The 27,151-nt window shown below is 38.0% G+C and overlaps 1 protein-coding gene across 1 annotated transcript in view; it reads right to left on the bottom strand.

Moving 5' to 3' along the window:
* Positions 1-5,750: 5,750 nt before the first annotated feature.
* The window catches only part of tgfbrap1 (transforming growth factor, beta receptor associated protein 1), a 40,210-nt gene continuing 18,809 nt past the window's right edge, over positions 5,751-27,151 (bottom strand). The window contains exons 3-12 of the mRNA XM_078402580.1: positions 25,964-26,158; positions 22,196-22,350; positions 21,169-21,251; positions 19,514-19,855; positions 17,510-17,567; positions 15,905-16,048; positions 13,548-13,694; positions 12,411-12,570; positions 10,148-10,581; positions 5,751-8,223 (exon numbers count right to left, since the gene is read on the bottom strand). Of these exons, the coding sequence (XP_078258706.1) occupies positions 8,035-8,223; positions 10,148-10,581; positions 12,411-12,570; positions 13,548-13,694; positions 15,905-16,048; positions 17,510-17,567; positions 19,514-19,855; positions 21,169-21,251; positions 22,196-22,350; positions 25,964-26,158 (1,907 nt within the window). The 3' untranslated portion in view covers positions 5,751-8,034. The remainder of the gene's footprint in view (positions 8,224-10,147; positions 10,582-12,410; positions 12,571-13,547; positions 13,695-15,904; positions 16,049-17,509; positions 17,568-19,513; positions 19,856-21,168; positions 21,252-22,195; positions 22,351-25,963; positions 26,159-27,151) is intronic.

The following is a 27,151-nucleotide window of genomic DNA, read 5'->3' as shown; positions in this document are numbered from 1 at the left end:
AGCTAGACAAGATCTGTAACTAACCCAATGTGTATTAAGGAACTACTGATGCTGGTTTATACCGACGATAGAAACAAAACGCTGGAGTAACTCAGCAGGTCATGCGGCGTCTCTGGAGAAAAGGAATAGGTGATGTTTCGGGTTGGAACCTTTCTTCACCATCTGTGAAAATCAATAGTTTGCAATAAATCAGCAATCAGTTAGAGAATTAAATCCAACCAGCTCTGAGCAAGACTCATTATTCCATTCCTTTCCCAATCTGAATCCAACTGCCCACATGTTCAGTTTAACCCATTGTTACCTTGCCTGATTACAAATTCTTCTTTCTTGCTGAAGAAATAAAAAGTGCTGGAGCAACTCAGCAGGTGAGGCAGCATCTCTGGAAAACAAGGTGAGCTGACATTTCAGGTTGGGACTCTTCTTCAAACTTCAGACCCTTCGTCGTTCTGGCTCCCAGATAGAAGTGATGTATCCAGTAATCCCAAACATTACTCATGTGATAATACTTTATTAATAATACACTCGTATTATCAGCATAAATGTCATTACACTCTTGATAATACTTTATTACATGCGATAGAACATTTTCTATTTCAGTCTCAGATCACTATTTTAAAACGTCGTCAACAGCTTTCTTTTGACCAAGTGAACAAGATTGACAGCAACCATTTCACTAAATGAATGCAGAAATGTCAAGTTGAGGTGAGTAATCTTGAACAGAATGAATATGTAACATACAAATGTAGTTCGGCTATTGTTCAAGAACCTGATAAAACAAATTGATTTGTTGTATTATCAAACCATCACCTGCAGTTCAAGATATATTCTCTATGTGGTGAATACATAATTCATTTTCCATGAGCATCAATGGCCAAAGTTCACAGGACTGTGGGTTTCTTGCAGGGTTACAATTCATACCAAGTATAAAATGAAAATACTTACTCTATCAATTGACCAGATTGCTCTGGGAGACAAGGGCTGATTTTTAAAAAACGTTTCCTTCATTCCCATGATTGCCATGGAATTGTCTTGACTTTGGTTGGCTGAATTCCCAATATGTCACCCTAATAGTTAGCACTCTAACTACACTTCGACACTTCACACTTCGACATCTCATGCAGTTATGTTCAGCAAATTTCAAAACTCAATTAAAAGAATTCACTTCAAAAATTGACCCTAGAATTTCCACAGCAGTCTCCAACATCACGGTCACAGTAAATTAAATTCGAAACGGGTTCTTTCACTATAATTCTATGCATTTTGTACATTCAAAACCCTTTTCCACAAGAGTGGAAATGTCAAAGGCTGGAGGGCACAGCTTTAAGGTCAGAAGGACAAATTTAAAAGAGATATGCAGGATAAAGTTTTCTTTTGCAGAATGTAGTGAGTACTTGGACATATTGCCAGGAGTGGTGTTGGAAGCAGATTATGATAGTGTGTTTAATATGTTTTACACAGGCACATGGTATGAAGGAATGGAGGGATGTGGATCATGTGCCGGCAGGGGAAATTTGTTTAACTTGACATCATGTTTGGAACCGACATATGGGCCTATTCTATATTCTATTTATATATCACTCATCCAGCCATTGTCTTGTTCATAATGGGAGGCATGGGATAAACAGGTAAAGAACATTTTAAATGAATGCAATTACTTTGAATCATAGAAGGCCACATGTTACTGCATCCAGAAGGCTAAAGCAATGAGTTGCAACCAAGATTAACATTCAGTTAATACTCTTCTTTGTATCTGAATGCACATAATAGTCAATACAAAACAGATGAACCATGAGCACAAGATATTAAATAATAACTATGATCTGATATTATAACAGAATAAGAAATAAGTATGATCTAATACCGATTGCAAAAACATGACTGTACAATGGGATAGACTGGGACCCAAATATTTCATGGTACATTACATTTAAAAAAGGCAGTAAGGCAAGAAAGGTGGCGGAGTGACACTAACTAATGATAATCTTTGCACAATAGAGAGGGGTGATGCAAATTCAGGAAACCATAATGAAGAAATGGCTTAATAGGACATAAGAAACAAAGGCAAGAAATCACGTGATGTACAGGCTCCCTAACAGCAATTACAGTGTAGGACAGGGTACAAAGGAAGAAATAATGGGAGCTTGCCGGAAAGGTACAGTGATAAATACAAGGGATTTTTATCTACATACAGTGCCCTCCATAATGTTTGGGACAAAGACCCATCATTTATTTATTTGCCTCAGTACCCCACAATTTGAGATTTGTTATAGAAAAAAAATCACATGTGGTTAAAGTGCATATTGTCAGATTTTAACAAAGGTCATTTTTATACATTTTGGTTTCACCATGTAGAATTTACAGCAGTGTTTATACATAGTCCCCCCATTTCAGGCCACCATAATGTTTGGGACACAGCAATATCATGTAAATGAAAGTAGTAATGTTTAGCATTTTGTTGCATATCCTTTGCATGCAATGACTGCTTGAAGTCTGCGATTCATGGACATCACCAGTTGCTGGGTGTCTTCTCTGGTGATGCTCTGCCAAGTCTGTATTGCAGCCATCTTTAGCTTATGCTTGTTTTGGGGGCTAGTCCCCTTCCGTTTTCTCTTCAGCATATAAAAGGCATGCTCAATTGGGTTCAGATTGGGTGGTTGACTTGGCCACTAAAAAATTGACCATTTTTTAGCTTTGAAAAACTCCTTTGTTGCTTCAGCAGTATGTTTGGGATCAGTGTCTCGCTGTCGAATAAACCGCTGGCCAATGAGTTTTGAGGTATTTGTTTGAACCTGAGCAGATAGGATGCATCTATACACTTCAAAATTCATTGTGCTGCTACCATCAGCAGTTGTATCATCAATGAAGATAAGTGAGCCAGTACCTTCAGCAGCCATACATGCCCAGGCCATAACACCCCCACCACAGTGTTTCACTGATGAGATGGTATGCTTTTGATCTTGGGCAGTTCCTTCTCTCCTCCATACTTTGCTCTTGCCATCACTGTAATATAAGTGAATCTTCGTCTCATCTGTCCACAAGACCTTTTTTCCAGAACTGTGGTTGCTCTTTTAAGTACTTCTTGGCAAACTGCAACCTGGCCATCCTATTTTTGCAGCTAACCAGTGGTTTGCATCTTGCCGTGTAGCCTCTGTATTTCTGTTCATGAAATCTTCTGCGGACAGTGATCATTGACAAATCCACACCTGACTCCTGAAGAGTGTTTCTGATCTGTCGGACAGGTGTTTGGGGATTTTTCTTTATTATAGAGAGAATTATTCTGTCATCAGGTGTGGAGGTCTTCCTTGGCCTGCCAGTCCCTTTGCGATTAGTAAGCTCACCAGTGTTCTCTTTCTTCTTAATGATGTTCCAAACAGTTGATTTTCGTAAGCCTAAGGTTTGGCTGATGTCTCTAATAGTTTTATTCTTGTTTCTCATAACTGTAACATGACCTCCCAACTTCTATACGCAGTCTGCAATATAGGACAACATCACAGATATGGCTCTAAATTGAAAAGTGAAAGGGGGAGAAAGGGAAGAACCTCAAAATCATTTTTGATTACCATCAGCAGGAAAGTAATATGAAGCAAATTGTTGGAGCAGCAGGCTAACAGGAGTCTAAGTCCTGAAGGACTTTATCCTTTTAAAAGTGGCAAGTTGGATCGTAAGCGCATTTGTGTTTCATTCTTTCCAAAATTCCCTGGAAACATAGCAGGTTCTATTAGATTAGAAAAAAGCAAATGTAACTCCTTTATTCAAAAATGGAAAATCAGGAAACTATACCAAGAGCATGAAACAGTTGAGAACATGTCAGAAGCTATTTTTAAAGATATTTTAGCAGGGCACTTATAAACATCAAGGTTATCAGGAAAAGTCAATGTGGTTGTGAGAAAGAGAAATCATGTTTGACTAGTTTAATGGAATTTATTTGAAGAAATTACAACTGCAATGGATGAAGTATGCATCATGCTTAGAAGGCATTTCATAAGACATCACATCGTCAAAGATTACAGTGCAGGAGGTAACATGAAAGCAAATAGAAGATTGAATGGCTCAATCTCCAGTTTAAATTCCATTTGGAATATTTTGGAGGACCAAGAACCAATGAACAGGATTAAATGAACAGGACACAAAGTGCTGGAGAAACCAAGCAGATCATGTAGCATCTTTGAAGAACATGGATAGGTGCAGAAAAAGGGTCTCAACCCGAAACATCACTTATCTGTATTCTTCAAGACGCACCCTAAGAACTGCTGAGTTACTCCAGCATTTTGTGTCCTTTTGTGCATTAACCAGCACCTGCAGTTCCTTATATCTAGGATTAAAACAGTCCTTTTCCAGTTGGCAAGTTGTAATGAGTGGTGCATTTCAGGGATCAGTGTTATGGCCTCAACTTTATCAATACTTCCTAAAAATGATATGGATGAAAGCTTAAAAAATTGGTGACATCAAAACTAGGTAGGAAATGAAGCTGTGAAAAGGACATAACCTGACTATATCCTTTTGTAGTTTTGTTAAGTGAATTGACAAAGAACTGGCAAATTGAGTTTAATGAGATAACATGTAAAATTGATCATTTGGCAAGAACAAAATAGTAAATCTAAATATTATCTCAATGGTTGGGAGACTGCAGAGGTGAGATGCAGAAGGATCTGGATGACCTAATGGATGATTTGTAAAAGGCTAAAATGGAAGTACTAAATGTAATTAGCAAAGCAAACTGTGAGATGATATTTATTATAAGGATGGAGGCTGTGATTCAGCCTTAGGACATTTAGGCCATTTGTACTTAGGACATTTAGAGTACTGTGTACAGTGTTGGCTTCTTTATTTAAGGACAATGTTAATGCGTAGGAATTAGTTCAAGGAAGGTTTACTAGACTATTACCTAGAATGGGTGGGTGTATTATCAGGCAAGATCAGACAGTCTTATATTTGCTGGGGTTTGAAGAGTGGGAGTGAATTGGATTGAATCACACAAATTCTTTAGGGGTTTTGACAGGGCAGATGTACAATGTTTCCTCACACGGAAAAAAAGATTTCCTCACAAGAGGTTTTTAAGACAGATGTAAAATATTTTCACTCAACAGATCATGAGTCTTTGGAAAGAATAGCAGACAAACTTTGTGTGTTTTTAAGGCAGGGACAGATTAAATCTTGATAAGCAAGTGGGCAAAAGCGGGAATGTAGAATTGATGTTAACATTAGATCAGTATTGCAGCTTGAAGGACCATGCGGCCCTCATCTGCTCCTACTTCATGTTCACGTATGTTCAACCATAGAAAAATCAATTGAGAATGCATACACAGTAACCTGTGTGCATCAGGACCGAAGAATGTTTATCTCACCTTCATTGAGATAATCCTGTAAAGCTATCCAAGAAGATATTCAGTTTTTAAAATAAGTTCAACGCATCCAAATAGTTTAACAAAGGAACATTGACACCAAGCAAATTAGGAGAGAAATAATGACAAGAATAACTTGAGCATTCAAGTGAATATTTGCATACTTCCCGTAATTTGTTTTGAAAAATCTGCCATGTTTCACATTTTGTCATATTTTTAAAAGTTACAATTCTAAATTAAAGATCACAACCTGCTTGATTAAATAGGAACAGATTAATATCCTTGAATCAAAGGAATTTAGAAAAAAAACATTAACCAAATGAATACATTGTGTACAATTAATATAAAATTTATTTCAGCAATTGTCAAATAACACTCTGAAAGAATTATTTCTTTGTACAGTGTAAATCCAAGATCATCTAAATCTCTGCTGCCAATACCTCACGCTGCACCAAGCCCCATTCTTCTGCGTTTCATGACTTCCTGATTCACCAAAGCCCGATTTTAAAATTGTCATACAAATTAATTTTATTTTCCCAATGAAATTTATTAAAATTATCACCTGTACATTTATACAATTAAGTATTTCTTTCAATACTTACAGTGCAAAGTTTAATTTAAGCAGGGCAGTTAGATACAACAATTAAAGTAGAAATACTTCACTGCATTAGGCAATTTTCAAAATTTAAAATGTTTCCATTCAAATGCCACAAGGGTTATGTCAGCAATAGAGGAAACAAAGTTTAGATCATAATCCATATACTATACAATATGCAACCAGCACTACTGCATATAGACTGCAAAACCACAGAACCAATAACTGCATATCTGTGATTTAATGGTAAACATGCACTTTGGTTCAGTTTTCCAAATTTCATTGTACGTACTGGAATTTCAAAACTTGGTTATTTGCTTCCTGCAAAATTTGTAAGTTTTAGTTCTTAAAAATTAGTACATTGTAGTATAATTTATAAATTACTAACGACCATCCAAATGTCCTCAAGATATGCATCTTAATCAAAAAAGGTTGTCGTAACTTTGGAATACATCTAAGATGTAAAAATATACTGGAAATTAGTTCTAAATTATATCAAATAAAAAGTAACTACCGGGCCAAAAGTGTTATGGATTTGGAAAATACAAAAATAATTAAAATATGAAGCGATGCTCCACAGAAAGTGCATTCTTTAATTTATTTTTCACATTGGTAAATAAGATGTTCAAAACACTCTAATCCATGAATGCTTGTTGGAGATGTGATGGGACTGCAATAAGCATTCAAATCCACTGTTCATTAAATCCTTTGACATTTGGTGATATTGACCCCCTAAAGAAACATATGACTAGCCTGAACACCTACTCTAAATCAAGTTCATAAAATTACGTGCTTAGTATTACGTACAATCAGTACAGAAGAATGGAAGATTACTTCAGCCGAAGATAAGAGAAGTTTACTTATAATCAATAAATTAATTGCATCATGGATAAATATATGGCTGTAGATTAAAAAGGGAACCGATTACTCAACAGGTTCAAAAGGTGCTTTGTCCTAACTTGCAGGAATTTCAGGATAGTCAAATATTATTTCAGGAAATAGTATCGTTCCAGCGGCAGATCATTTATGCAATTAGCATTTTCGATAAAGCAGTCACATAAAAACCTTTTCAAATTCTACACGAGTTAGGAATAAAATTGAATCGGTCAGCATCCTTCCAACCCTGTTCCCTTTAAAACTCTGTGGAAATTACATGTATATATCAGTGTATAGTTTAGACAATCAGTCTTGTAACCTTTCTCTTCCTCTTTCTCCCATCAATGCTCATAAGTGTCCTCTTATCCACTGTCACCTGTTGGAAACATTTGCATTTAAAAGGTAGGCTTGAAGTTTAATACTTGCTCATTAATTGCGTAAACCAGCTAGTCAGCAAGTTATCACACCTTGTAAATGGCTGATAACATTCTCATTAAGGACATACTGGCCCAAAGTCAACTGTGTGACATTTACAACCTTGGTTCACCTGTAACTAAAAAAAACAAAGTGTTGGAGGAACATTGTCTTGGGTCCTTCAGACTGAAGGGTCCCGACCAAAAACATCGTCTGTCCATTCCCTCCACAGATGCTGCTTGACCCGCTGAGTTCCACCAGCACTTCGTTTTTTTCTCAAGATTCTAACGTCTGCAATTTCTTGTGTCTTCATTTCTAAATTGTTATTTTATGTCAATTATTGGACAGATTGCAGATGTTCAAATGATTGAAAATTGGAGTTCTTCGAGGATCAGGGAAAGCCTACACTTAACCAACGGAAAGACACAATTCAAGAGGTAAAGTAGGGTATTTGCACACAATGTTCCCAAACCGTGAGGAAATACAGAACCAAAGTCTTAGTCATGATACAGTTAGATTAAGGACAGCCAAGTTTTCAAGAGATCAGCTTGTTCTCTGCATGTTGCACAATACCGTGCAAGGTATCAGCCCCAATATTGGGGCAAAATAATAGTTCCGATAGCACTTGGCTGCATTTGCTACTCACATCTGTGCAGTCAGTTACAAAAAAGATAGATTGCTGAAGCTTCGAGCAGGTGCTGACTGGTAACGACTGCTTTCTTGATTAGCAGCATGGTTTTCTTCTTTACCATGGCCTGCAGCAAGGTAACTTTGAAATGATTGATCCCCAAAGTTATGGCCAATATTTCAGGACTGATTTTTAAGACTGGCATAGTTCTGCTTAGTGGCAGGCAGTTTGTGGGATTTTGTAGCGCAGTGGATATGAACAAGACTCCCATCTGGGTATCGCACGAACACTGGCTCTGTGAAACAGCTGCAACATACCCGGCAGACTTTTTCATCTGAAAGTTTAATACTGCTTTCTCTTGATTTTACCTGAAAAGACAAGAAATTAGTAAAATAAATTAGTTCATTGCATAAGACCTTAAACTTGCATTGGAAACAAAAACATGACACAGTTAATGCAATCACTTTGTGTGCACGAATAAGAACTCAGCAAATAGAATTAAACTTGTAATGCTGCATGGCCACCAAAGGCAAGTGTATAATAAACAGGTGCTTTATAACTTAGATTCAAATACAATTCTGTGCTGGGTGCACACGCACATACATCGAATGTTTGCTCTGCACAGAGGTAAAATTGAGACAGGCTTTCCATAACAGTGCTCTGAACATGCAAGCACAGAATATATTGTGATTAATATTGTGGTTTTGTTGGGACTTTCCTATCCACCATGTTAATGGAAGATAGATGGTACTTTTCATAAGTCAGTGTTCTATATTCAATAGAGTCAGAGTCATACAGTGTGGAAACAGGCCCTTCGGCATAACTTGCCCACACCAACCAACATGCCCCATATCCCTCTAAACCTATCCTATCCATGTACCTGTCTAAATGTTTCTTAAAAGTTGCGATAGTACTTGCCTCAACTTACTCCTACTAGACAGAGAAATAATTGGGATTGGGAGATGTGAGTGGTATAAGTGAACAATTAGAAGTGGCCTTGTTTGTGATTGAGGCAGTAAGAATTGAGGCCGTGTAAAATGGTACGGTCAAGTGAATGTTGTAAACACGGGTGGAAGAGCAGAAGATGGAAGCTGCTCAAGGGAAGACAGCAGAGCATGATAAAGTCAAGGCAAGACGAATTTCAAACAATCTCAACGAATCATTAATGTGCACAATTTGAGGAAGGAAAGTTGAAAGAAAAAAACATAATAGGTTGAAGAGATCAAGAATTTTAAGAGAATGTGAAGGGAAAATACTTGAAGGAAAAACAACATCAAGTGTGGAGAAAGTGATGAAGAGGACAACTTTGGAGAATTGGATATGTCAAATGATAGATATCAAAAGAAGAGCAGGTTTCAGTAAATGGTTCAATGGTTCTTTTATTGTCACGTGTATCAGAGGTACAGTGAAAGATGTTAACACCTGCAAACCAAGTTTTTATTGAGGCCACTGAGGCATTGCAATTAAGAATATGAAGAACACAAACAACAGAAGTGGCAATAGGGAGATTCAACCCCTCATATTCTGCCACTCAATAGGATTGTAGCTGTCCTTTCAATTCGGTACTTTCCCTGCACGATCCCCATATTACTTGTTTTTTTTTAATGGTTTGAAAATGTATCAAACAATGGCAAATCAGAAATATTAAATTAAAATGGTAGATGGGAAAGAACTTGTTCACGGTAATTAGTCATTCTGGGGATAGGTCAAGCGATTGTCAAATAATCTTGACCTGCTGGCATGATTCTAAGGGGTGAGTGAGATGGAAAGGAGAGCACAAATTACAGAAGCACATCAATACAAATGTTCTGGAGATTTCAACATCATTTCATTCAGTGACAATTTAGATTAGATCCAAGAAAAAAAAAAGAAAAAAATTGTGATACAAGTTCTTCAGTTTTATATAGCTATGCAATGTAAAGTAATTGAGTTGAGTTTAGTTTATTGTCACGTGTACCGAGGTACAGTGAAAAGTTTTTGTTGCGTGCTAACCAGTCAGTGGAAAGACAATACGTGATTACAATCAAGCCATCCACAGTGTACAAATCCATGATAAACGGAATAACGTGAATAGCATTTAGTGCAAGGTATAAAGTCCATTAAAGTTCGATCAAAGTTTGTTCACGGGTCTCCAATGAGGTAGATAGTAGCTCAGGACTGCTCTTTTTTAGGGCAGTTCAGTTGCCTGATATTATTTATTTGCATCTGACTTCGTAAAAGATCCACCCAACCCAACACAAGTTGAAATAACATTGAAAAGTGCATTGCTTCCTTCTGCAAAAAGCCACTCACCTTTGTGTATTTAAAAATTAAATTTTCGGATCTTGCCAAGTTTGATGAAAGTTCTGCTGTGTATTTTGCATGAAAGCTCCCTCTCATTGCCTTGGTTAAGAACGGTGACAGCAGTTGCAATGACCACTCCTCTGGGACGAGCTGTAGAACTCGAACTGCATCAAACTGAACAGCATGGTTATTCAGAAGGTCCACACCAGCCATTATTAGCTCATCGCTGCTAACATCAGGGTGCAAGTACAGTGTTAATAACATGTGGAAAAGCTTCTGTCTATGTGAAGGGTCCTTGTCCTTGGAATTCCACAAACAGTAGTCCTCAGCAGCTTGGAAATCCTTTAACCTGTGAACTAGGATCTCAAGAGCTTTTTCATGTTCTTCCAGTTTCCCATGCAATATTGCACATTCCATAAAGAGGTTAGTCTCTTTAACTCGACCTATCATGTGGAGATAAGGGGGAAATCGATATTACAGCTGAAGACACAAAATCTTAAGCTCCTATTCCTGTAAATGACGCACAGTAAAACTCCAAGAATCCACTATTTGACAAGCTTAATGGTTTGGCATTTATCTCACAAAATAATGTTTATCTAGTTTCCTCAACCCCACCAGGACCCCGGTTCCTGGGCTCCCCCAAAATTCATCAGGTTAACTGAAAATTATATTACAATACTGTGTAACATCTTGAAATAATAACAAAAAGTACGCTGGAGTATTAATAGGAATCCTACTGTCCAGATCATCCACCAGGTCAGGCACCATGAGAGTGCTAGAGAGAGTCTAGCTAGATAAGATCTAATAAGTATCTAGTATGTATCTACTAGTGGGAGAGTCTAGGACCAGAGGGCATACCCTCAGAATTAAAAGACGTAACTTTAGAAAGATGAGGAGGAATTTCTTTAGTCAGAGGGTGGTGAATCTGTGGAATTCATTGCCACAGAACGCTGCGGAGGCCAGGTCATTGGGTATTTTTAATGCGGAGAATGACAAATTCTTGATTAGTAAGGGTGTCAAGGGTTATGGGGAGATGGCAGGAGTATGGGGTTGGGAGGGAAAGATAGATCACCCATGATTAAATGCTGTTTTAGTACCGGACCCCCTGGTTCATGTTAAATTTTGCCCCATTTATCTTAATCTTATGTCATCTGATTTTTGATTCCCTTACTCTGGGTAAAAAATGATTAAAGTTTTACTGTAGCTGGATCCAGGAGTTGGTTTTCTAAACAAAAGGTCATCCTTTCATGCTACAGGCAATTACAAAGATCTGAATGCACAGCAGTGCAAGCACCAAGCCAAAATGAGGCACTGAAGAGGTGAGGTCAGTCTGTAACTTGATAAGAATAGAGTCTGTTTAGATTTTTCATTATTTCATGATGAACAAGTCGGGGAAGAATTATGCCGTTCTAGGCCATATAGATATTTGCTGGCATTACAAGTATAAAGGATTTGAGTATAGGAGTAAAGAGATCCTTCTGCAGTTGTACAGGGCTCTGGTGAGACCACATCTGGAGTATTGTATGCAGTTTTGGTCTCCTAATTTGCGGAAGGACATCCTTGCTATTGAGGCAGTGCAGCATAGGTTGACGATGTCGGGGCTGTCATATGGGGAAAGATTGGAAAGGCTTGTAGTCACTGGAATTTAGAAGGATGAGAAGGGATCTTAAGGAAACGTATAAAATTATAAAAGGACTGGACAAGCTAGATGCAGGAAAAATGTTCCCAACGTTGGGGGAGTCCAGAACCAGGGGCCAGTCTAAGAATAAAGGGGAGGCCATTTAAAACTGAGATGAGAAAAACTTTTTCACCCAGAGAGTTGTGAATTTGTGGAATTTCCTGCCACAGAAGGCAGTAGAGGCCAATTCACTCGATGAATTTAAAAGAGAGTTAGATAGAGTTTTAGGGGTTAGCGAAATCAGGGGATATGGGGAGAAGGCAGGCACGGGTTACTGATTGTGGATGTTTAGCCATGATCACAATAAATGGCCGTGCTGGCTCGAAGGGCCAAATGGCCTCCTCCACACCTATTTTCTATGTTTCTATGTTTACAACAGTTGGCACTGCTAATGTTAACAGTACAGCTGACAAGTGAAATTGTGGGTCACCTCAGGCTTTACAAAAATGAACAGCTCTTGCTGAACTGAATAAAGTCAGGGTTCAGTTGGAAGAAGCAAAGCTGTACATTTTGTTGTTTTATGTGGTGCAAGCATAATTTATAAGTTATAGTGCCATAGTAAATATCTAAGAGAAAAATGTTAACATGTTTTACCGAGCAAAAGATGAACTCTATAAAGATTAGAGTGCTGGAGCAAGTTTTTAAGAGTACAACGTGCTGAAGTTAGTTCTTCCGAAACATTTCCCTCCTGGGATTGCAAATCTAACACTTTATCCAAGTATAATACGGCCAAGTGCGTGTGGAATTTCTCCTTCTGCAGATGCAAATAGAAAAGGATAATTGACTTGAAGGATAACAGAAAATATAGTTCTGCTTCAGCAGTCTGAGAATAGTTCAATGCAGTGCAATGGCATTTTTTAGTCTTGCATTTAAAGTCAAGTTGTGAAACTGTTTTGGACATTAATTGGAACTGGGCAACAAGCAGCAGATGCAGCAAAACAGACTGTTGAATACAAATAGGCAAGTTTCAGATTACAGTACAATTAGGTACAATACAGACATGTTTGAATATATTTGATGTAACAAGCTACCTCCAATGCAAGACCACTGCGAAAGGACACACACACACAAATTTTACCTCTGAAAATATTTCAGATTTCATAAAAAAATCTTATAGACAAGCAACAAGCAAATTGAACCTTCGGGTAAACCAATGACAATGAACAACTCGATCTTTGGATGAGATGCGAGTGTGGGTGGGTGGGTGAAGGAAAGAAGATAGAAGGTTGAGGGACTACTAGCTTTTTGGGTGCATGAGATAAAAAGGGTTCAGATTTATTTCTATATTTGGGAGAAAAATATCAATTATGTATGAAGACAAGTGATCGTTATTTAATATTAAAAATATTGCTACGCTCCAAAGGATTCTTCAGAGGATAGGTTTATGGGTCTGTTAAACTGCTGCAAGTAAGAATTTCATTGTTCTGTTGTCAGCACATATGACAATTAAACTCTTGGCTTGACCTGACTTGAAAATAAAAGAATTCTTCTTTAATGTAGTACAATGAAATGAAGGTACTATCCAGCATTTTATGATTAAATCTTTAACTTTACAGAGCATCTGTGTAGCTTATGGGTTTCAGCAGACTACAGAAAATTGTATACAATATATTTTAATCTTGTCTTTTCCGTGAAAGTTGTACACCAAATAAATATAACTTAGAAACATGGGAATATATATTTTAAATGGCAAACAGCATTTTCACATTAATTAGTTTGATGAAAATTCACCTGAATATTTCTTTCAAATACTAAGTGCTCCAAATAGACAACAATAGCTTTCTTATACTTGTGAAGGTAGTTGACAATGTCATCTGGATTCATACAGGTTGTCTGGTTTTCATCAATTGGTCGCCTTGTGAAAATCTGGATACCAACCTTAATAGGAATAGAAAATGACAGCCATATCACTAAGAACTCTTACCTTACCATATCCTACACATATTCTCTTGACAATTTTTTTTTAGATTTAGTTTAGTTTAGTTTAAAGAAACAGCATGGAAATATGCCCCTTCGACCCACTGAGTCCATACCGACCAACGATCACCTGTACACTAATTCTATCCTACACACTAGGGACAATTTACAGGGGCCAATTAACCTACAAACCAGAACATCTTTGGGATGTGGGAGGAAACCGGAGCACCCGGATTAGAAACATAGAAAATAGAAACATAGAAAATAGGTGCAGGAGTAGGCCATTCGGCCCTTCGAGCCTGCACCGTCATTCAATATGATCATGGCTGATCATCCAGCTCAGTAGCCTGTACCTGCCTTCTCTCCATACCCCCTGATCCCTTTAGCAAAAAGGGCCACATCTAACTCCCTTTTAAATATAGCCAATGAACTGGCCTCAACTACCTTCTGTGGCAGAGAATTCCACAGACTCACCACTCTCTGTGTGAAGAAATGTTTTCTCATCTCGGTCCTAAAAGACTTCCCCCTTATCCTTAAGCTGTGACCCCTGGTTCTGGACTCCCCCAACATCGGGAACAATCTTCCCGCATCTAGCCTCTCCAACCCCTTAAGAATTTTTTATGTTTCCATAAGATCCCCCCTCAGTCTTCTAAATTCCAGCGTGTACAAGCCCAGTCTATCCAGTCTTTCCTCATATGCAAGTCCCGCCATCCCAGGGATTAATCTGGTGAACCTTCTCTGTACTCCCTCTAAGGCAAGAACGTCTTTCCTCAGGTTAGGAGACCAAAACTGCACACAATACTCCAGGTGCGGTCTCACCAAGGCCCTGTACAACTGCAGCAGAACCTCCCTGCTCCTAAACTCAAATCCTCTTGCTATGAATGCCAACATACCATTCGCTTTCTTCACTGCCTGCTGCACCTGCATGCTTGCTTTCAATGACTGGTGCACCATGACACCCAGGTCACGTTGCATCTCCCCTTCTCCCAATCGGTCACCATTCAGGTAATACTCTGCTTTCCTGTTCTTGCCGCCAAAGTGGATAACCTCACATTTATTAATTGAGTTTATAAATAAACCCAGATTAAAATAAGATTAAACCCAGACGGTCACAGGGACAATGTACAAACTCCATACTGACAGCATCCGTAGTCAGGATCAAACCTGGGTCTCTGCTGTTGTAAGTAGCAACTCCACCACTGCGCAACTATGCTGTCATTATTCTTTTAATTAAAAACTCACTTCACAGCATGATTCATACAACAAAGATCACTATGCCAGTTCCTCAGTTTTCAAAAAAAATCTTTTGGATTCCATTTCATTCTACATTTAGCCATTTGCACCATTTTCCCCAGAATGTACTGCTGGTGTACATGATAACAACAGACCTGTCCCGTACATAAAGTTAACTAGTCTTGATAAAGCACAAATTAAATATTAGATCATGTAAATGAGTTTAATGGAATATTGAAAAAATAAGTGTATAAATATGAAAATAGAAAACAAAAATAAATTTAAAATTATTATACAGGTATTTATTACTTATATATTATGTATTCAAATATTTTGGATTGCACCAGAGTGCAAAAACAATAGCCCAGAATTTAGCTGTGATCCAGTTCTTCACCACCTCCACCTTTTTTTGTTGAGCTACAGATGTTTCCAACAATGTATATTGCCTACAAAGAGAAGATAGCACTTATCCAGGGTCTTCTGCAATGTAAAGTGTTAACTATTGCAACTTTAAAGAAACGTTGACAGTCAACTAGCATTAATTCCAGCATGGCCATCTGTCTAAGCCGTTAAAAATGATAAATGTTCCAGATATTCCACCAAATTTAAAATTTAAAAGCTATGCACAAAGTATTTAAATAAACTCAATTAAGACTGAATAAAAGTCAATACGTAGTACTTTGGAGTTCTTCCATCTTATTATTGAAATCAATAGAGAAATTAGCACTGTTTTTTCAAACAGATGCCCCACCATTAGTGGTGGGAAAGCATAACCACTTCACCCCCCAGCCTGGAGTTAATGACTCCAGTTCCATAGGGAAATGTTGCAGCTAAACAAGGATCTGCTGGCTTTCTTCTGTGCATTCTACAATTCGATGAAGAAATGTTAAGACAATGACAACTCATTTATTTTCTGCATAATAAAACAAAAGTCAAACCTCTTCACTTCTCTGCAGGATCCAGTCAGTGTACTTCCACACCAGTTCATGATTAGAGCAGAAGCTTAGGAAATCCACAATATATTCAAAAAGATCTGAGCGGGTTGTATCCTGGAGCTGCCCATCAACAATCTTTACCCACAACTATAAGGAAAGGAAAAAAATGTGTAAGAAGGAACTGCAGATGCTGGTTACCGCTGAAGATAGACACAAAATGCTGGAGTAACAGCTGGACAGGCAGCCTCTCTGGATAGAAGGAATGGGTGATGTTTCGGGTCGAGACCCTTCTTCAGAGTTACCCCAGCATTTTGTGTCTATCTTTGAAAGGAAAAAAATATTAGTTTATAAATGCATCTAATCAGAAATAGAGAAAGTTTCAGTGGAATTTGTAGGATTCCTTTGCATTATCCAGAGGCCATCGTGTCAGAATAAAAGGACTTACCTTTCGAAAGGAGATGAGGAGGAATTTCTTTAGTCAGATATTGGTGAATCTGTGGAATTAATTGCCACAGACAGCTGTGGAGGCCGTCAATAGATATTTTTAAGGCGGAGATTGATAGATTCTTGATTACTAAGGATGTCAGGGGTTATGGGGAGAAGGCAGGAGAATAGGGTTGAGAGGGAAAGATAGATCAGCCATGATTGAATGGCAGAGTAGACTTGATGGGCCAAATGGCCTAATTCTGCTTCTGGAACTTATTCCTTTGCCAAAGTGATAACAACTATTAAGTTACAAACCCAAGCGTCTTCACTAGGTACATTGTCAGCTACACTGTATAATATATTTATATAGACATAATATATATCTATATACTATATATATTGTATCATCTCACTATCAACTACCTCCTCCCCATCCACAAAAAAGGTTGGTGCTGAATGACATTTCAGATTTAAAAAAAATCAATGTAATAGCAAATACATTCATTTGTCGTATAGTTTAAAAACATGCTTAATAAATTAATTGCTGTCCTTTAATATTTGCCTTAATAAAGCAGCTTAATTTGAACATGGCAAATTAATCTCTTCAAAAGCACCAAAGACACGAGGTAATCACTTTGCCCAGATCCATGAGTAAATCGGAGACCACTTTTACTTTTTAACTTATCTGGCCTAGCCCAAAGTGATCTCTCTCTTTTGCAGAGGGGGTAGTAGTTGAAATATTGCCCTGAAATCCAGCAGATGCTGGAATCCTAAACAAAACATACCAGACTGCTGGAGGGACTCAGCAGGCCAGGCAGCATCTGCAGAGGGAAATGGACAGACCACGTTTCGGGTCAGGATTTTCTTAGTTCCAATGAAGAATGTCTGTCATAGCACTTCATTTATAATGCATTATTTTTTAGCCTAATTATATTGTGTAGAACCTCTCGTTGCAATAGAAAAAAATCATTTCAACTATCCAATGATATTGGTGCCTCTAATTTCTGTGGTTACATCACTTGGTCACAGATCCCATATTCCACAGTTATTAACGTATCTAATCTTACATCTCTCCTCATGCCTGCCTGCCTACCAACTGAGAGAATTGAATCTATTTCATACATGTAAGTTCACAAAGGGAAACGTTAAAAGATAACTGAGAAAAACAAAGCATCACTTTACCTGTAGTGCTGCTTCATTTTGTCCATTATAGTGATAAAGAAGACCAAGTGCAAAATATCTGTTCAACAAAACACATTAGCACTAGTTAAACTTTGAAAAGACATCACAATGCTATAGTATTTACAATGTTGCTGCACCCAAGACATCAGCAAACATTCACAAAGATACATCCAATGTATCTCTGCGGTGCTTTTCAGTCAGTCACTGGGTCCCCATTTGCTCATTTTTTTAAAGAAAGTGGAAAAGCTAAATTTAATTTCTTCACAGTAAATTAAAAAAGCAAATAACAACTGCAGAAGCTGGAAATCTGAAATAAAAAAGGAAAATGCTCAGGTCACACATTTGTGGAGAGAAACCAATTTTACTCATTCATCAAAACAGAGAAAAGTTGATGAAAAGTCATTGGCTAATTCTCTCCCCTTCGATATTGCCTGACCTGCTGAATGTTTCCAGCATATTTTTATTTTATCCTTTCACTTCCCTATTGTCTCCTCAGTCACAATCCCCACTCTGGGTTAGGTAACAATAAATATTTTAGTTCCAAATGTGTAGAAAGGAACTGCAGATGCTGGTTTATACCGAAGGAAGGCACAAAGTGCTGGAGTAACTCAGCGGGTCTGGCAGCATCTCTGGAGAACATGGATGGGTGACGTTTCTGGTCAGAACCCTTCTTCAGACTGCAATCTAAGTAAAAGTCCTGACCAGATATTATCTTTATACAACTCCCAAGACAAGTGGTGATTCTTATTCAATAGAACAAGCATCAAACAGTGAGTAGTAGCTATTTTTTTCTATCGCACTAATTTTGAAACTTTGAATACCTGGTAAGATTGATAACAAGTTATCCTTTTTTTTAAAAATGGTTTTAGTATATGATTTCACTGAATATTCAAACTATTTTATCTTTAAATTTAATGCAGTTTTTAATCTTACTTTTTATTACTCTCATATTTTACATGCATTTTATTTCAACTCAAGACATTTTATTGTCATATGTCCCCAAAACAGAACAATTAAATTCTTACTTCCAGCAGCAGAATTTCATGTGGGCACTTGGTATCATCCCAAAATGATCACTTGAATTTTCTTCTCAATTTTGAGCTCTTTTTACTTAAACAAATTCTTGTATTTGTTGGTTTTACTTTTTTCTACCTCCTGCTGGCTTCAATTTCAATGCAAAACTTTTATCCATTTAGGACATTGCTTGTATTTATGTTGGGGGGGTTTAATCCCCTTGTGATTTATTCCATCATTAACAATTTCTTTTCAATTCATTATGTGTAAGCAATGATATCATGTGATGTTATTTTAGCAAGTCTCAGGAAAGTCCAATGGAAAACATCTCCTCTACTCAGTGAAACAGAGAACACATTTTATCATGAACGCTTCCAAATTCAAATAGCAATTAAAGTCTCAGGCTGAAATGGCTATCACAGGACTGTGTCACCTCAAATCTTTTTTTTTATTTTTTAAAACAACTTTAGGTTTGTCAAATTCATTGATATACCAAACATGGGGAAGACAATATTGCAAGATCAATTAAGTGGCAATGGCAATTAAATGACAATATTCAGATAGTATAGAAAAAGATGAACAAACCTAATCCAAAGTATAAACTGGGTGAGCATGAAGAATAGTGGTTTAATGTTTACAGTATGGAGATGGCAGTAAAGAAGATTTCAAATCAAACTGTATATAGAAATAACAAAAAAAAACAAAAGATTGCTTCAATATACTGTAAGTTAAGAAAGCAGGTCCAGAGGAAATTAATATAAACCGTTTGAACTATATCAGAGACTAAAATTTGTAACGGTATGCTCAGCTATATAGGAGAAATGGTGATAAATATCACGATTCATTTGGATTCTGCTTTGATGAGACAGCATGGGCAATAGATAAACTTCACTCGGCCAAATGACCTCTTCTCTTCCTTGTTTTTTCTGTTGTTCTTTAAGGTAACAATGACCCTCATATTTATAAAAGTACAAGCCATCTGCTACATACTTCTTGTATTTTTCCAACCAAGGAACAGCATCCACTAAAAGACAGGAGTTTTCAGAAACCAACAAATCCAGCAGGCTGTCATGGTTAGCTTCAGCGTATAATTTTAGCAAGGCTGTGTCAATTTCTTCCTTGTATCCATTTGCTACTTCAGTGTTTCGAATCTCATTCAAATAGCTCATTAGGAAGCGCTTGCACTTTGTTATTTTTTCTTGGTCACCCTGCATTAGTTGATTTAAGTCAGCATATTCATGTAACGAGGGATGGGACCGTATAAACGTAGAAGTCGAAGGAAGCAGTAATGGATAGAGAGACATCAACTCTCTTACATCGAGCTGACCACTCCTGCCAATGGAAACAAAATTCAAATAAATACATGTTGACCAGTGTTAAATACAATATTAACAGGACAGCCAAATCATTCAGACTATCATGAATAACATGGCACTGGATAGCACCCGACAAAAGCTTTTCACTGTACCTCAGTACACGTGACAATAAACTAAACTCAACATCTGTGAATGAAAGGCATTAAACTTAGAAATTAATTAATAAATGACACTTCAGTGAACACCAATCACTGTAAGCTGAGAGAAACAGAATTTAGAATAATTGGACAGCTTTTTCATGGAGCCAAGGCATGCGTTAATAGCCGAATGGCCTTTTTCTATGCTTTATGACCATTCTACAATACTTAGATTCACAATAAATCTAAGCCAATGGAGAAGCAAATATATAGTAGGTTACATCTAACTTTAATTTTGAACCAGTATCATAACAAATAGAATCTTTACAGCTTTGGGAACCAACTATAATGGTTCATTTAGCATTATTGCAGACGATGACATAAAACTATGATCAGCTGCCCAGACAGCAACGGAACAGCCAAATTAAAAACTGTTTAAGCATTTAAAGAACATTCTATTCAGATCAAGTTACAATTTGTACAATCCAGGATTGGTTATAGCTGTCATTAGTGTTTTGTCTTTGGATACTCTTCCCCTAATTGTCATTTATTGAATATTTGTTATATGTACAACTTAGTTAGAAAATACATTTGATTATTCCAATATCACTGAAACAAAAATATTCAGTGTGTTAAATGTAAGAATATGTAATGGTTTACCAGATAAGAAATCTGACCTTCTTTGCTACTTAAAAAGGCATTTGTGAAACACAATGGAAATATAGTGCAGATCAACAGCAGCAGAGTTAAAGCAAAGCTATTACAGGACATTGTTTAGCTTAATTTAGTTTAGAGATACAGCATGGAAACAAGGCCTTCGGCCCACCATGTCCGCGCCGACCAATGATCACCTGTACTCTAGTTCGATCCTACACACTAGGGACAATTTACAGAAGACAATTAACCAACAAACCTGCACATGTTTGGAAAGTTGAAGCAACCCGGAGCACCAAGAGAAAACCCACGCGGTCACAGGGAGAAAGTACAAACTTCGTAACGACAGCATTCGTGATCAGGATTGAACCTGGGTCTCTGGTACTGTAAGGCAGCAACTCTACCGCTGCGCCACTGTGCCACTCTGACACTGAATTTGAGTTGCAAACTAATTCACTGTACCCAAGTACATGTTGCAATAAAGTAACACTGAACAATCCACCAGACTGAATCTGCACTGATGCAAGAATGTTCATACCTGAAGAATTCTTTAGCTTCTAAAAACTGAAGCTGGCCAAACTGTATAAAGCCTGCTTGCTGCAGAATTCTTCTGTACATACCCTATAGATTATAAAGTGACATTCATGAAATAGATTTAAAGATCATTAATCAGACAAAGTTAATGGAAGCAGTGGAAAAGTCAACATGCATTATAAACAAGTGAATTGGTGTCTTTCTAGCTTATTAAACAGAAAAATCTGGAGCATTTGATTTTTAGATATAATCATCACATAAATGTGCCATCCATAAGTATTTATCAGATATTACTTATTTTCTATTAGCTAACTATTATTCATGTATTTGTATTTTCAAAGATTAACCTATGGTACTTATTAAAAAGCATATGTCTGCAAAAATCTGGCTTAATTACAGAATTACGAACTAACATCTGATAATGGTTTGCCCAAGTATACTGTTGCATGCATAACAAAAAACAAAATACTAAACATCCAACAAATTTCCTAATATCAGCAAAAAATCTTGATTCAGTTTCACTTGTATTAAAATTCTCTCAACATTTTAATACTATCATTAATAATTTCCAATAGCACAAGAACAGGTGGAGATTGTATAGGTGCATATATTCATATAAAAAACAGATCACAATTAGCAATTTATTCACTATCGCTGAAAATAATATAGAATGCATCTTATTTATTTCTGTAACGTACCAAGTCTGTGTGAGACCTATTGGAAATGCAAACTTACAATAATAATAATTAATGATAAAATACAAATTGATGTCCTTATTTCAGTAGTGGATGGTTCTCAAGGAGAAGCTCTTGCCCATTTTCCATCAGGAATTGTGCATTACAGAATGTGGACGAGCAGGTAACGGCTCTGGTAAATAAATGTTAATGTGACAATACAAGGACAATCTTGCATCACTGGCAATACAAAATAAATGGCCCTGTTAAATAAATGTTATAGACAGGAATTCATTACTTGATCTTTATGGGTTACAGAATAAAATTTCCAGTTTTCACTCTGGAAGTCTTACTAACCTGAAATTTATCTTTGGGAATGTTCCGGCGAGCTCCTTTCGCTAGGACAAGGGCCTCCTCTACTCTGCGGCTGGCAAGCAGATCTTGAATCTGCCTTTCCAAAGGCAAAGGTACCAGCATATGTATTTCTTTACTCGTGGCTAAAATCAGTTTCCCTGTTGAGTACAATAGACCTAACATATCAAGTCTGCAACTTACAATGCACTTAATATTTTAGCAAAAGCATAACTTTATCACACATGCCTATGTTTACGGCATAGACTAAGAGAAAACATACTCTTGACAGATCAACAACAAAACCTGATGTAGTAGTAGAATACTACTAGTAGTAGAATACTACTACTACATCAGGTTTTGTTGTTGATCTGTCAAGAGTATGTTTTCTCAGTCTATGCCGTAAACATAGAAGCAAAACCTACTTCATTTGAACCGAAATTGAAGTCCAAGATCAAATTAAAGATTGCTAGGACAGAAAGAGATGGCATCACACATGTCAGGCAGGACTACATTAACAGGTCAAGTCAATATTAACTGGTATCAAAAACAGATTTCCAGCATCTGCAATATTTTGCTTTAGTTTTAAAGAATTAAGGTGTCATTTCAACATCATTGGCTTCAGAAAACAAAACATTCTTGGGTCATCAATCTCAGCAATCAAACTCTCATTTAGATGAAAAATAACCAGTATACTTCCTAGTCCAAACAATTGTCAACTGAATGATGGAGTAAATTAATTTAACATGCTTTGAACCTGCTTTAAAGGGAACATGCTATCGACTATCTTCATTTTTCTACACTCAATCATACGAGTTTAAGGTGTAAGTACCTGCAGATGTAGCTACACAATCTACATATAATATGAAAGTAACTCCATTTGTGTTGACTGCCTCCAATCCATTGGGAAGGAAGGATATGGCTCACTGGATGTCCATGGCACAAGATTGTTAAGAATAGTCAATGCTGTAATTGCTGGGAGATCCCAACCATGTAATTTAATATCACTAGGATCCTAATATGTTAGGAAACTGACCAATATCATATCTTGAAAAAGAAAAAAGAAACAAAAAGATTTCTTCCAACTTTCAAAACTTAACCACTTCCCAAGGTAAAGTGAGGATTTAAACTGGAGATATGTTTCCCTAACTACAATCTGCTCAAAAAGGTCCTAAGTATGTTCAGAGCGTTTCTAATGGAAAATAGGCAGTAGAAACTGCTAATTTGCAGTAACAGTAAATGCTTTGAATTCATTTTAATGCCATCAGACCTGCTTAGTGTTTCCAGCATTTGGGGGCTTTGTTTTTAGGTTTTCAGCATCTGCAGTTGTACACATTTGGTTTAGAGCTGTTTACTATGGTCAGCAGATGCAGAAAATATAGAAAATTCAGATAGGAATTCAAGAGGGACTCTAGATTTAATCTAATCTATTCAGAAAGATTTGAAGTTTTTAAACTTCAAATTTAATTCAATTAAATTTGAAGTTAATCCAAATTTCTCTTTCATTGGAAGTAAAGTTGGATGTCCACTCAGTTTGACAAGTGAAAGAATAAGGAGGTATGCGGCACAATCTCTACACAAAATGACATTACATCAGTTCATAGCATCAAAGAGATTTTTTAAAGTTACATTTACTGTGGCATAGGATAGGCTGAGAAGGGCTGACAGGAAAGACTACAGAGCCACACAGGAAATCTGGAGAGTAATAGGCAGATTACCAGGAAAAGGTATGGGAGTCTGGTTGATAATTAGGATCAATGGTCAGGCTGATGATGCCAGAGTATTATAAGGGGGCAGAATGTGGAAACAAAGAACTGCAGATACTGGTTTACAAAGAAAGGCACAAAGTGTTGGAGTAACTGAGTGAGTCAGGCAGCATCTCTGGAGAATATGGATAGGTGACATTTAGGGTCGGGACCCTTCTTCAGACTCAGAAGGCCTCGGACTGAGTGATATTGTGGGAATGAACGGAATCGCTGGCTCATTCAGGGAGTTTAGCTGAGGTGGGGTAGGTCCACAGAAGCAGCTGTTGCCTCAGAATCCTAGTCATTTGCAAAGATGTAAACCAGCAACTTCTGCTTCTTCATTCAATAGATAAATGGCATCAAAGACTTACTTTAAATCTGTTGAATGCACTAGAATGCTGGCTGCTAACGCTAAAGATTCTGTATGTAACTGTGTAGGGTAGGTAACAATAGTGGGAGGTGCCCACTTGATAACCCCAATGATATACTGGCATTTACACATCTAGTTTTTGTTCTCCCATAGTTTAACTGTGTAAAGACATTTTAGATTCTCATGTGATATTGGGATGGGTTGCTTGGTTAAACATTTAGTTTGTGTACTTGTTAACAAGTAGATAGCTTATTACTGAATATCAAGTTAGTTATTATCCTATAGTACAAGTGTGTATAGTTAGTTTAGATTTTGGCATTGGGCTTGGTTTTCTCGGTTGAGTGCTTATCCTGGTGTTAAAGCACGTACTTAGTGTTTTATCAGTAATTAAGTAATACTATATCTAATATGGTGTAGTCGGATCAAAGGATGTGTTTGTTCTCTGCGAGTATCACCACACAGAAGGCCTTTTTGTTTGTAAGATCAGTAATGCAATAATTAGTTTGTGGCATCCGTCCATCTGCGAGAGATGATGGTGCGGCTTGATGTTGGAGAAGGGTTTTTTTCATCCGTGGTTACATCTCACTGTGCCCAGCAAGGATGAAGTGTCCTCTCCATTTTATTTGGCCGCTGTGCCAGGGCAGGTAAATGCGAATACAAACTTGCCCAGCATCTGTATTCCTTTCTCGACCTGGTAGGCTGATTCCAGAGGAACGGCGTGGCTGCTACGTCTGGGGTTTACTCGGTTGCAGGAGTTGCTGGAAGGCGGACGCACAAGGGATAGACAATAGACAATAGGTGCAGCAGTAGGCCATCCGGCCCTTCGAGCCAGCACCACCATCATGGCTGATAATTCTCAATCAGTACCCCGTTCCTGCCTTCTCCCCATACCCCCTGACTCCGCTATCCTTAAGAGCTCTATCTAGCTCTCTCTTGAATGCATTCAGAGACTTGGCCTCCACTGCCTTCTGAGGCAGTAAATTCCACAGATTTACAACTCTCTGACTGAAAAAGGTTTTCCTCATCTCCGTTCAAAATGGCCTACCCCTTATTCTTAAACTGTGGCCCCTGGTTCTGGACTCCCATGTATACAATGTAATTTAATTAGATCAGCCGACCGTCTTTAGGGACGCCAGCTCCAGTGCCTTTGGCTCTCATGAGCCTTACCCATAAGGCAGCGGGGTGCTATTTAACCCATAGTTGGGACCTGGTTGATGGACGTCAGGACGTGTCCACACGCCGGTGGGCCTGCACGTCACATCTCTGGGAGCCAGAGTTCCTCCAAATTCCCTTCAGGAAAACAGTATTTTGAGATATAATTGTGGTGTATAATTGGCATGTTCTTGACAAAATAAATAATTGCTAATTCCCATCTGCCAGTCAATACCTCCCCACACCTGTATCCACCTATCACTTGCTGGGCTTTGGCCCACCCCCATTACAATCAGTCTGAAGAAGGCCCGCGAGTCAAAATATCACCTATCCATATTCTCCGGAGATGCTGCCTGACCCGCTGAGTTACTGCAGCAATTTATGCTTTTTTTTGTAAACCAGCATCTGCAGTTCCTCGTGTCTCCCTTTGTGACTGGCACGGTCAGGGTGGTTCTTTTGTGTCATTAGTTTCCAGGACGCAAGGTGGAGATGGCATATTTAAATTACCTTCAAAGTCTTGCAGTACGTGGCCACCTCGGAATGGAATCGTCTGTTTTTGCTGTTGGTCAAGCATGCTATGTACAGTAACAAACTCTTCATCCAGAGCTACCACGTAAGGAAAGCACATCGCCGCTCCAAACACATTCTCTGACCAGTGAACAGGCGCACGCTGGGAGATTCCTGCCGCTGTCACAAACATCCCTGCCGAGGAAAATTACAGTAATTAATATGTTGCAATTATCATGTCCCTAATGCCTTGCAGCAAATTTGATGCTTGAATGGTAAGTACTTGCTCATAATTATAGCACCTACACCACTGAGAATATATTACTGTGTTAACTCGCACATTTAATTACAGACAGTATTTCAATGCTTTCCCATTCCCCTGGCTCCAACAAATGTAACTTCTATTAGAGGTAGGAAGGAACTGCAGATGATGTGTCCCAAGATGGACACAAAATGCTAGGGTAACTCAGCAAGTCAGGCAGCATCTCTGGAGAAATGGAAAAGGTGATGTTTCAGGTCAGACTCCTCAGTCTGTAGAATGGTTCCGACTCAAAACATAATCTATTCCTTTTCTCCAGCGATGCTGCCTGACCCGCTGAGTTACTCTAGCATTTTGAGCCTAACATCTACTAGGTGTAAGGTCTTCCCTTTTAAAATTTCATGCACTCTCATTCTATTCATAAAAATTGCCAATTTGAGCTGGACAAGCCATGGCGCTGAACCAGTTCAGGCTCTCAAATTCCAGGTTGCTCGATCCTATGATACAATAAAGGTGACGGAGGAACTGAAGGAAATTCACATTAGGCAGGAAATGGTGTTGGGTAGACTGATGGGACCGAAGGCTGATAAATCCCCAGGGCCTGATGGTCTGCATCCCAGGGTACTTGAGGAGGTGGCTCTAGACATCGTGGACACATTGGTGATCATTTTCCAATGTTCTATAGATTCAGGATCAGTTCCTGTGGATTGGAGGGTAGCTAATGTTATCCCACTTTTTAAGAAAGGAGGGAGAAAGAAAACGGGAAATTATAGACCAGTTAGCCTGACATCAGTGGTGGGGAAGATGCAGGAGTCAATTATAAAAGTAGAAATTGTGGAGCATTTGGATAGCAGTAACAGGATCGTTCCGAGTCAGCATGGATTTACGAAGGGGAAATCATGCTTGACTAATCTTCTGGAATTGTTTGA

Source organism: Rhinoraja longicauda, chromosome 7 (assembly GCF_053455715.1).
Source record: "Rhinoraja longicauda isolate Sanriku21f chromosome 7, sRhiLon1.1, whole genome shotgun sequence".
Taxonomy (NCBI): Eukaryota; Metazoa; Chordata; class Chondrichthyes; order Rajiformes; family Arhynchobatidae; genus Rhinoraja; species Rhinoraja longicauda.
This window is presented reverse-complemented; position numbering and strand designations above follow the sequence as displayed.